A 12,223-nucleotide genomic window follows, 5' to 3' on the forward strand; every position below is an offset into this window, starting at 1 on the left:
TGCCTAGAACATAGTAAACACCATGCTAATGATTCTTATTTCTGCTTAAAATTATTTTTAACACCATAGAGAACTGGCAAATATGATCAAGCATAAAAAGATCTCTATATTCTCTTTTAAGGGATCCTGTTGGCTTGTACGAAGTTTCATCACTAAGGAAATATATACCAATATAAAAATATATATGCTGAAACTCTATCATCAATTAATCTCAAAGATCTACAAGGCTGATAACTGTTTAAAGGCACCTACCTGCCAAGTATAATCCTTTATAATTACTGAAGGCATTGGAATTACAAGGAGATTCTGAAAAATAAATGCAGCCTGAAATTAAAGGGAAAAAAAGATGTCAATACTGCCATCTTGTTGTCATGTCTGAAATAACCAATAACCAATATACTGTAATTTAATAACAAAAAAAAGCATATCCCTGGTCAGCTGAACATGCTAAGAGGTCATCATGAGAACTCCCCAACTGCCATAATAGGGGGAGAAACTACTTCATCAGAAAAGATATTTTTTCCTATTTCAGAATGTTGTCTTTCTAAAAACTGATATGTAAAACAGAAACTATCCTGGCAGCATTTAAGAAATATACTTCCTGTTTCTATTACTCTCTTACAGATCACATACACACACCTCTCTCCTCCTCTCTTTCTACCTAAGTTCCTCTCAATAAGAAATGGCAAATTAGAAACACAAACTACAAAAATCCAACTTGACCTAGGTCCTGAAGATAGCCAAGTTAAATAATCACACTAATATGAACACTGATTACCTATTCAGTGAAAGATCACATTATAACAGAAGAACCACCAGAGTAACAGTGGATCAAAGGGAGGGAAATTTTCAACCCTCTTCATTGGAGGCCAACAGATAATCTTAACAGCTTCAAGAAGAAGCTATCCGTTTAAGCATTACTATCAAGAAACAAGTTAACAAGAAAACTACAGCCTTTGGATTTTGGAACTGGAAACTGGCCAATGGTGGGCCTGGGAGCAGATGTTTTCTTTACAAATCTCTAAGCACTATTGGATTACTGTTTCTAAAATGGTCTATGTCAATCATCTCTGATAAAAGCAGCAGTAAAGAAAATCACAAACTGGCTACAGGGAATTAAAATAGCATTGACTTTTCCTCTTTACATGTTATATGAGTATTTTGACAGCTTCTTATCTTAAGTAAAGCTTTATAAACTTGAACACTGAGATAATATAATTTTTTCCCTGTGAACTACTTTTCAACGTATAATAAAGTAGAAGAGTCCATATTAAAACAGACTCAATTCTGCTTTGATCTTTCAGAGCAAAGGACTCCAGGTTTTACTGTGAATCAATACCATTCTGTTCTCTGCAACCATTTAATTTGGGTTTTTCGCAGGCAGGAGAGACAAGGGTCAGCAGTCAGTCCACTGTGGTGAACAGGGAGTATGGTTTATAAGAACATTCACAACAGATTTCCAAGGGAAACAGGAAGGAAGAACTACACAGACAGGCCTACCTCCCGGCGCACCATGCTGCATTCCGACTGGTCCAGAAGAATGTTCACCACTGTTCCCCAGAGCCCACCAGAAATGTTTTGACAACTGTTTGCCAAGGCCACACAGCCAGCTTCAAGGGTGGTTAGTGCTGATCCTAATCCCAATGAAGTGAACCTCACCTGGTCAAATTAGAGAAAACGTTGTAAAATAAAAAAAACCTGATTCCATAACATGAATTGTTAATCTTTCTGGTACATAAAATACCATATTCTTATGACATTGTCTTGGCAATCCTAAATTATAAGACACAAAGAATACTGTACTATAAATCTATGAAGGAATAAAATTTCTATACCTAATATAAATAATAAAAGCAAATATCACAAAAAGTCAAAACCAGGTATAAATAAGAAGACTAAAAAAACACAGTTCAAAAGCCTTTTTCGAGGGAAAGCATACAGTGCTTACGTATCTTTTATGAATATGATTCTTGTTTATTTCTCATTTTAAGAGGATACTATTATTTTGTTCCATCTTCCTTAATTTTTCAGTGTTTCTTTCAAACGAACAGTTTAAACTGCTTTGAAATTTCTTTTCAAAAATAACTGAATTATCTTTTTATAAGGTACTTAGTATTTCTCCCAAAATTATTTTAAAAGAAAAATGTTTCAAGTAAAGAGAAGGCCTTTGACAAAATTCAACATCCATTTATGATAAAAACTCTCCAGAAAGAAGGAATAGAAGAACATACCTCAACATAATAAAAGCTATATATGACAAACTCACAGCAAACATTATCCTCAATAGTGAAAAGTTGAAAGCATTTCCCCTAAAGTCAGGAACAAGACAAGGGTGCCCACTTTCACCGCTACTGTTCAACATAGTTCTGGAAGTTTTAGCCACAGCAATCAGAGCAGAAAAAGGAATAAAAGGAATCCAAATGGGAAAAGAAGAAGTAAAACTCTCGCTGTTTGCAGATGACATGATCCTCTACATAGAAAACCCTAAAGACTCTACCAGAAAATTACTAGAGCTAATCAATGAATATAGTAAAGTTGCAGGATATAAAATCAACACACAGAAATCCCTTGCATTCCTATACACTAATAATGAGAAAGTAGAAAAAGAAATTAAGGAAATAATTCCATTCACCATTGCAACGAAAAGAATAAAATACTTAGGAATATACCTACCTAAAGAAACTAAAGACCTATATATCAAAAACTATAAAACACTGGTGAAAGAAATCAAAGAGGACACTAATAGATGGAGAAATATACCATGCTCATGGATCGGAAGAATTAATATAGTGAAAATGAGTATACTACCCAAAACAATCTACAGATTCAATGCAATCACTATCAAGCTACCAGCGGTATTTTTCACAGAGCAAGAACAAATAATTTCAAGATTTGTAAGGAAATTCAAAAAACCTCGAATAGCCAAAGCAATCTTGAGAAAGAAGAATGGAACTGGAGGAATCAACTTGCCTGACTTCAGGCTCTACTACAAAGCCACAGTCATTAAGACAGTATGGTACTGGCACAAAGACAGAAATATAGATCAATGGAACAAAAGAGAAAGCCCAGAGATAAATCCACACACCTATGGACACCTTATCTTCGACAAAGGAGGCAAGAATATACAATGGAGAAAAGACAATCTCTTTAACAAGTGGTGCTGGGAAAACTGGTCAACCACTTGTAAAAGAATGAAACTAGATCACTTTCTAACACCACACACAAAAATAAACTCAAAATGGATTAAAGATCTAAATGTAAGACCAGAAACTATAAAACTCCTAGAGGAGAACATAGGCAAAACACTCTCTGACATACATCACATCAGGATCCTCTATGATCCACCTCCCAGAATACTGGAAATAAAAGCAAAAATAAACAAATGGGATCTAATTAAAATTAAAAGCTTCTGCACAACAAAGGAAACTATAAGTAAGGTGAAAAGACAGCCTTCTAAATGGGAGAAAACAATAGCAAATGAAGCAACTGACAAACAACTAATCTCAAAAATATACAAGCAACTTATGCAGCTCAACTCCAGAAAAATAAACGACCCAATCAAAAAAATGGGCCAAAGAACTAAATAGGCATTTCTCCAAAGAAAACATACGGATTGCTAACAAACACATGAAAAGATGCTCAACATCACTCATTATCAGAGAAATGCAAATCAAGACCACAATGAGGTACCATTTCACACCAGTCAGAATGGCTGTGATCCAAAAGTCTACAAGCAATAAATGCTGGAGAGGGTGTGGAGAAAAGGGAACCCTCTTACACTGTTGGTGGGAATGCAAACTAGTACAGCCACTATGGAGAACAGTGTGGAGATTCCTTAAAAAATTGCAAATAAAACTGCCTTATGACCCAGCAATCCCACTGCTGGGCATACACACAAAGGAAACCAGAATTGAAAGAGCCACATGTACCCCAATGTTCACTGCAGCACTGTTTATAATAGCCAGGACATGGAAACAACCTAGATGTCCATCAGCAGATGAATGGATAAGAAAGCTGTGGTACATATACACAATGGAGTATTAGCCATTAAAAAGAATAAATCTGAATCAGTTCTAATGAGATGGATGAAACTGGAGCTGATTATACAGAGTGAAGTAAGCCAGAAAGAAAAACACCAATACAGTATACTGACACATATATATGGAATTTAGAAAGATGGAAATGATGACCCTGTATGCGAGACAGCAAGAGACACAGATGTATAGAACGGACTTTTGGACTCTGAGGGAGAGGGAGAGGGTGGGATGAGTTGGGAGAATGGCATTGAAACATGTATACTATCATGTAAGAAACGAAGTCCCAGTCTATGTTCAATACAGGATACAGGATGCTTGGGGCTGGTGCATGGGGATGATCCAGAGAGATGATATGGGGTGGGAGGTGGGAGGGGGATTCAGGATTGGGAGCTTGTATACACCTGTGGTGGATTCAAGTCAATGTATGGCAAAACCAATACAGTATTGTAAAGTAAAATAAAGTAAAAATAAAATTTAAAATAAAATAAAATAAAATGGATGTGATATAATATGTTTGCCACAGTACTCCTGCTGCTCAAGCTATGTATTTTGGTGAACTTCCAAATTCTAATTACAAAATAGAGCTTCCCTGTGATAACCACAGGGTAACAAAAAGCAATGCAGTCATAACACGATGAAGCAACAAGTCCAAGTTCAACGTGGCTAAAGAATGTACCTCTAGCTGCTAACACTACATATTTTTAATATATATGGGCTTCCCTGATGGCTCAGATGGTAAAGAATCTCCCTGCAATGTGGGAGACCTGGGTTTGATCCCTGGGTTGGAAAAATCCCCTGGAGGAGGGCATGGCAATCCACTCTAGTCTCCTTGCCTGGAGAATCCTCATGGACAGAGGAGCCGGCGCACTACAGTCCATGGGGTCACAAACAGTTGGGCACGAATGAGCAACTAAGCACAGGACATTATTAATATATACTCAAAAATTTGCTAAGAGGGTAGATCTTACGGTAAGTGTTCTAATCACAAAAACAAACAGTAAAGAAGACAAAATGAAACTTTTGGAGGTGAAGGACTGGTTTATGGCATTGATTCTGGAGAGGTATATTTCACGGGTGTATATTTATCTCCAAATTCATGAAACTGCACACATTAAATATGTACAGAATTTTGTATGGCAACCATACCTCAATAAAGTGGTTTAAAAAAATAAGATCAGTAGACAAATGGCAAAACAGGAAAACTCATTAATATAAAACACTGCAGTGTAGTGTGTTATAATTCTATTAAATGATACTCAAATGTCACTTGGCCACTATTCCTCTAAACTGTTCAAAAATGGCTGGACTTCTCCAATAATTTTTTCACTGTTCTTTATAAATCTCATTGACAGATTTTATAATACTTCCTCTTTCTATTTTTAATCTGCACTCTGAATTTGGCTGAATATGGAGGTGCCATCAACTGTATTATGTACCCCCAAATTTTGTATGTGGAAGCCCTAACCCCCAGTGTATCTGAGGATAGGGCTTTTCAGGGGATGATTAAGGTTAAATGAGGCCATGACGATTGGGTCCTAATCTGACAGTACTGGTGGCCTTATAAGAAGAGGAAGAGAGAAAAGGTGCTATGAGCATGAAGTGAAAAGGGAGCCACATGAAAGCCAGAAAGAGTCCTTGCCAGACCTGACCACATGGGTAGACAACCTCATCAACTTCCCGCCTCCAGACGTGTGAGAAAATAAGTATCTTTGTTCAAACTAACCAGTCTATGGTGTTTTATTATGCAGCCCAACCCGCTCAAGATAGGGGGTAAATACAGCTTAAGGTTTAGTCACTAAAATAATCTCATTTTGGAAAATATGAACATGTATATACATGTGTGTTTTGCTTCATCTGTTCTCTAATCCACATATAATAGACTCGATTCTCCTTCACACTGACCTCTGGGTCTCGGTCAACCCACAATGGAATCAGCCAAGCCAATCCCTGCTGAGTGGGAGCATGGTCTTCACTCTGACTCCCCAAAGGCAAGAACCAAAGTGACATCCACTCCTAGAATGGAAAAAGGGAAGAGAAACACACTAGGTAAGTTTCTAAGGAAAAAAACAGAGTTTAAAATATCTGAATTTTAAAAAGCAAAACAAAGTAAAAATCTTTACTTAAGACTTGGCTTTAATTCATTATTTAGCCAACATACAACAAACAAAAATCTCCGCTCCTCCTTAAGAAGTTACACGTCTCTTTTTTCTTCAGAATTGCTATTTTCCACGTAATTTAGACAAAAATGCAGTTCTCCAGTGCATGTAGATTTCAAGCAAAATAAAAAAGTAAAATTCAGATTTGTATAATATACAGCTTCTAAGAAACTGCTTAGTTAAAAATCATTTTTGTCTCCTATAAAGGAGATATCAAAAGACATTTTTCTCGAGTAATCAGACAGGCCTGAAACCCATCAAGCACAGCACACCCCTTTCCTGGCAACTGTGGGAAGACAGACGGCTGCGAGTGCACTCACCGAGCTCTGGGCCTGGGCCATCATCTCGTGCGACAAGTGGAGCAGGCAGAGAACGGTGCTCTTTGTGACACCTTTTCCCATGAAGGACATCGCATTTCCTCCTCGCTCCACGTAGAAGGATGTGATGACCTAAAGAGCAAATGCACACAATTCAGGGGCAGCTTTACTCTTAGAGGCTAAATATATACCTTTCTACTGACTCATCTGAGCTGAACCCTAACCACGTAAAGTATTCATATATTATCATATTCTCAGTTTATACATTTAAAAATGGTTCAGAAGGTAAAATTTCGTTATGTGTATTGCATCACAAGTAAACATTCTTCATACAAACCTTTTTTCCTTTGGAATTTGTACAAAGCATATGTAGTATACTCCTAGGAGATTGTGTGATTTAAAATACGCTCATAACATATTTCAAGTATTATAATATCCTTTTGAAGTAAGAGTTCAGTTTACAAATACCTTGTTGAAAAGTATACTTAGACATTTGGTAGCTATACAGAACTCTTACTAACCACCAGTTAGGCTAGGTTTCTAGAATTATGGTTCAAATGTAAACAGTTTCTCCACTGATACAGATTTAGATTTCTATTCTATTCTATTCTTAGATTTCTATTCTATATCTAAATATATATTAATTATTTACATCATTGGCTGTCAGCTTTTTATCTCCCACATATCTGAAGGATTTAACACATTTCCATCAATAACAACAAAAGAAATGTTTCTTATTTGAAGCTATCTCCCCTTTTCTGGGCAAAGGTCTGTATAGGCAAAGCTGTGGTTTTTCTAGTAGCTATGTACTGATGTGAGAATTGGATCATAAAGAAGACTGAGTGCCGAAGAATTGATGCTTTTGAACTGTGGTGTTGGAGAAGACTCTTGAGAGTCCCTTGGACTGCAAGGAGATCAACCCAGTCAAGCCTAAAGGAAATCAATCCTGAATATTCATTGGAAGGACTGATGTTGAAGCTCCAACACTTTGGCCACCTGAGTTGAAGAGCCGACTCATTGGAAAAGACCCTGATGCTGGGAAAAACTGAAGCAAAAGGAGAAGGGGACAACAGAGGATGAGATGGTTGGATGGCATCACCGACTCAATGGACAAGAATCTGAACAAACTCTGGGAGATAGTGGAAGACAGAGGAGCCTGGTGGACTGCAGTCCATGGAGTCACAGAGTCAAACATGACTTAACGACTGAACAACAAACCCTTATCTGAGAAGCTGAACCAGAATGAACATAGGGAGTTAAGACACAGCCGTTTGAGGAAAAAGTCCTTCCATCTGATTTAGAAAATCCTTTAAAATATGTTATAGACTCTTTTGAAATATGTCTGTGTAAATCATATAATGTGTCCCACGTAGGGGTTCAATAAATATTTGCTGACACTGAATAACAGTCCTCACAGCTTTCAATTCAAGCAAACAACAATAACAAAAAAAAATTCAAAGTGACAAAAGATCACTTCACAATTCACAAAATTTAACTTAAAAAAGAAAGCTAGAACGAAAAAATTTCACAATTCATATGGAAACACAAAAGACCCCAAATAGCCAAAGCAGTCGTGAGAAAGAAGAATGGATCTGGAGGAATCAACCTTCCTGACTTCAGATTATATTACAAAGTTACAGTCATCAAGACTATAGTACTGGCAAAAAACAGAAATATATATCAATGGAACAAGAGAGAAAGCCCAGAAATAAACCCATGCACTTATGGGTACCTTATTTTTAACAAAGGAGGCAAGAATATACAATGGGGCAAAGACAGCCTCTTCAATAAATGGTGCTGGGAAAACTGGACAGCCATATGTAAAGGAATGAAACTAGAACACTTCCTAACACCATACACAAAGATAAACTCAAAATGGATTAAAGACCTAAACGTAAGACCAGAAACTATAAAACTCTTAGAGGAAAACATAGGCAGAACACTCGATGATATAAATCAAAGCAAGATCATCTATGATCCACATCCTAGAGTAATGGAAATAAAAACAAAAGTAAACAAGTGGGACCTGATTAAACTTAAAAGCTTTTGCACAGCAAAGGAAACTATAAGCAAGGTGAAAAGACAACCCTCAGAATGGGAGAAAATAATAGCAAATGAAACAACTGGACAAAGGATTTATTTCCAAAATACACAAGCAGCTCATACAATTCAATACCAGAAAAACAAACACCACAATCAAAAAGTGGGAAAAAGACCTAAACAGACATTTCTCCATAGAAGACATACAGATGGCTAACAAACACATGAAAAGATGCTCAACATCGCTCATTATTAGAGAAATACAAATCAAAACTACAATGAGATAGCACCTCACACCAATCAGAATGGCCATCATCAAAAAGTCTACAAACAATAAATGCTGGAGAGGGAGTGAAGAAAAGGGAACTCTCTTGCACTGTTGGTGGGAATGTAAACTGATACAGCCACTATGGAAAACAGTATGGAGATTCCTTAAAAAAACTAAGAATAAAATCACCATATGACCAAGCAATCCTACTCCTAGGCAGAAAACCTGAGGAAACCAAAACTGAAAAACACACATGTATCCCATTTCATTGCAGCACTATTTACAATAGCTAGAACATGGAAGCAACCTAGATGTCCATCAACAGATGAATGGATAAAGAAGTTGTGGTACATATACACAATGGAATATTATTCAGACATAAAAAATGAACGCATTTGAGTCAGTTCTAATGAGGTGGATGAACCCAAAGTCTATTACACTGAGTGAAGTAAGTCAGAAAGAGAAAGATAAGTATTGTATTCTAACCCATATACACGGAATCTAAAAAAATGGTATTGAAGAATTTATTTATAGGGCAGCAATGGAGAAACAAACAGAGAGAATAGACTTAGGGACATGGGGAGAGGGGAGGAGAGGGTGAGATGTATGGAAAGAGTAACATGGAAACTCACATTACCATACAAAAAAAAAAAAAGAATGCTAACTATTTTTAGGTGCCAATATATTACAAAGGAAACACTTGTGAGTCAAAGCAGTCAAAACCAATTGCTATCTAATACAACAGAAAGTATTTCAATTCATCTACCCAAGAACTCAATGCTTTTACTTGGCACAGTAAGCCATTTTGTCTTAGAGACTACTTTTTAGTTTGGATTCTTTTTAGCTCATGCAACAAAGAAGGTTAGTTTGAAAAAAAAAAAAGCATAAATATAAATCATGTTAGGTACAGCTTATTTAACAAAAGCAATTTATTTATAAGATAACTTGGGTATTCTGACTTAAATTAGAACTTTCATAAACCAAATAATTATATAGTGTGTCTGAAAATGACATAAGTCTGGCCAGAGGATAAAAAGCTCCGGGTGACTGCTACATGACTATTCTTTCTGCATATGTGTATGTTTAAGGTTTTCCACAATTAAAAGCTTAATATTTTAAGGGGCTATTTTTAGAAGTAAGAAATGTGAATGATTCACTGGAGAGAGCTATATTATCATGGTGTTAGTTTTGGCTTATGATGGACAAGTTAAGAACTTTGACAGTATCTCCTTTCAACTTGACTTATTGTCAGATACCCGGAACTGCACTTCATATATAATTTTTAAGGATTTAATTATCATATTTATTTACCTATCATAATGAAACATGCTTAGTCTAAAAGCCTCATTTCTGAACCACAAAAGGCAAATACTTGCATTCAAATTTCACTGTGCAGAAACAAAATATCTAATAATGAACTGTAGTTACCATCTGAAAAGGAATCAGCTTTCATTAGTGAAAAATTATGAAGCAAATCATTTGGATCAACAATGACTTTGTTTCAATGTCCATTCATGTAAGTATTATTTTACTTTTTAAAAGATCAATTTAGTCAGTAGTAAAATAAAGAAACCTGTTTAGCTAGTTAAGTAAGCAGAAGAATCCAAATAAGATTAAATATGTATTACTGTCCTGTCATTAATGTAAAGATAAAGATTTTCTTCCCAAGATTTTATATTGACATGAAGATAAAACGCATTCCTCTGTTTATTTCAAAGCTTTGTTAATAAGGTTTTCATAAAACAAGGATCATACTTTTAATCTATTCCTTAACTGTGCTGATTTTCACTACCCCAAATACAACTGAGCTTAGAATGAAATTATTTTCTTTTTGCCTTGACTTACCTAGAACTAAACCTTTTTGTTCTTCAATAACATAGAAAGCTCATTTTAATTTCAGGTGTTTGAAACACAAGTGTGATCTGAAGTCTCTCCTCTTACACAGCTTTTACAAACAAAAAGCACTTCTGACAGTTTCTAAAGATAAACACCAAGATATTTCTTCCGTTACTGCTGTAGCAGGTCCTCACCTATCTCTATTTGAAACTGACAGAATCACCTCATAGAGGCAATGTGTTCCAAAAGGTTGATAAATGGAATATTTATACATTGCATTATAAATAACGCTATAAATTAGATACTTGTAAGTCAGTTCAGTTCAGTCACTCAGTCATGCCCGACTCTTTGCGACCCCATGGACTGTACCACGCCAGGCCTCCCTGTCCATCACCAACTCCCAGAGTTTACTCAAACTCATGTCCATTGAGTCGGTGATGCCATCCAACCATCTCATCCTCTGTTGTCCCCTTCTCCTCCTGCCTTCAAACTTTCCCAGCATCAGGGTCTTTTCAAAAGAGTCAGTTCTTCGCATCAGGTGGCCAAAGTATTGAAGTTTCAGCTTCAGCATCAGTCCTTCCAATGAATACTTGTAGACTGAATTATATTAAAAGCATTGGAGGAGTTGACTTTTTAAAAAACATTATGGTAAGTATTTACTTAACGTATCTGTTCTAAAATTTCATATATTTCTGACCACAGACACCTTTACATATGAGATGTGTGTGTGTGTGTGTATGTGTATGCTTAGTCATGTCCAACTCTCTGTGACCCCATGACTGTAGCCCACCAGGCTCCTCTGTCCATGGAATTTTTCAGGCTGGAATACTGGAATGGGTTGTTGTTTACCACTCCATAAATATGAAATAATTAATATAGTAACACTTTGTTCCTTTTCAGTATTTATAATTACCCAAAAAATATTTCATTAAAGTGACTATAACAAATTTTACATTATAGTCACATTAAATTTTATAGGACAGCTGGGAGTATTTAAAATTTTTTTTAAAAAGTAAGATGTACTTTTGGAAACAAATCCTAGATAATATCATCTGAAGTATGATTTACAAAAGGATTAATAAACACAAATAAACAAGTTACCCAAATAAAGGGGCTTAATTAAGTATAAGCCTTACTTTTCTTAAAAATGAGTTTATTCATAAAAGTAACCTTACTTACACATTTGCTAATAAAAATCATTAAAACATTTAATCATGATGAGCCATGAACAATACTCCAGGACATAGGGAAGGTCAGGGAAGCTTGGCATGCTACAATTCATGGGGTCACAGAGAGTCAGACACAACTGAGCAACTGACCAACAACAACGTAAACAGTAATAATCTACATTAAATACAGTAGCACCCACAATGCACTTCATATTGTGCCTGGCACACACTGAGTGATCAATAGTGAATAGCTATAAGAAAAGGAGTACGTCAAGGCTGTATACTGTCACCCTGCTTATTTAACTTATATGCAGAGTACATCATGAGAAATGCTGGGCTGGAAGAAGCACAAGCTGGAATCAAGACTTCTGGGAGAAATATCAATAACCTCAGATATGCA

General features: G+C 36.0%; 1 protein-coding gene across 2 annotated transcripts in view; it reads right to left on the reverse strand.

The window, feature by feature from the left end:
* Positions 1 to 12,223, reverse strand: part of RTTN (rotatin) — a 109,681-nt gene that overhangs the window by 41,088 nt on the left and 56,370 nt on the right. For both annotated transcript variants that reach the window (XM_040264347.1, XM_040264348.1), the window contains exons 29-32: positions 6,514 to 6,642; positions 5,940 to 6,050; positions 1,501 to 1,659; positions 253 to 324 (exon numbers count right to left, since the gene is read on the reverse strand). In XM_040264347.1, the coding sequence (XP_040120281.1) occupies positions 253 to 324; positions 1,501 to 1,659; positions 5,940 to 6,050; positions 6,514 to 6,642 (471 nt within the window). The remainder of the gene's footprint in view (positions 1 to 252; positions 325 to 1,500; positions 1,660 to 5,939; positions 6,051 to 6,513; positions 6,643 to 12,223) is intronic.

The sequence above is a fragment of the Oryx dammah genome, unplaced genomic scaffold (assembly GCF_014754425.2).
Source record: "Oryx dammah isolate SB20612 unplaced genomic scaffold, SCBI_Odam_1.1 HiC_scaffold_22, whole genome shotgun sequence".
Taxonomy (NCBI): domain Eukaryota; kingdom Metazoa; phylum Chordata; class Mammalia; order Artiodactyla; family Bovidae; genus Oryx; species Oryx dammah.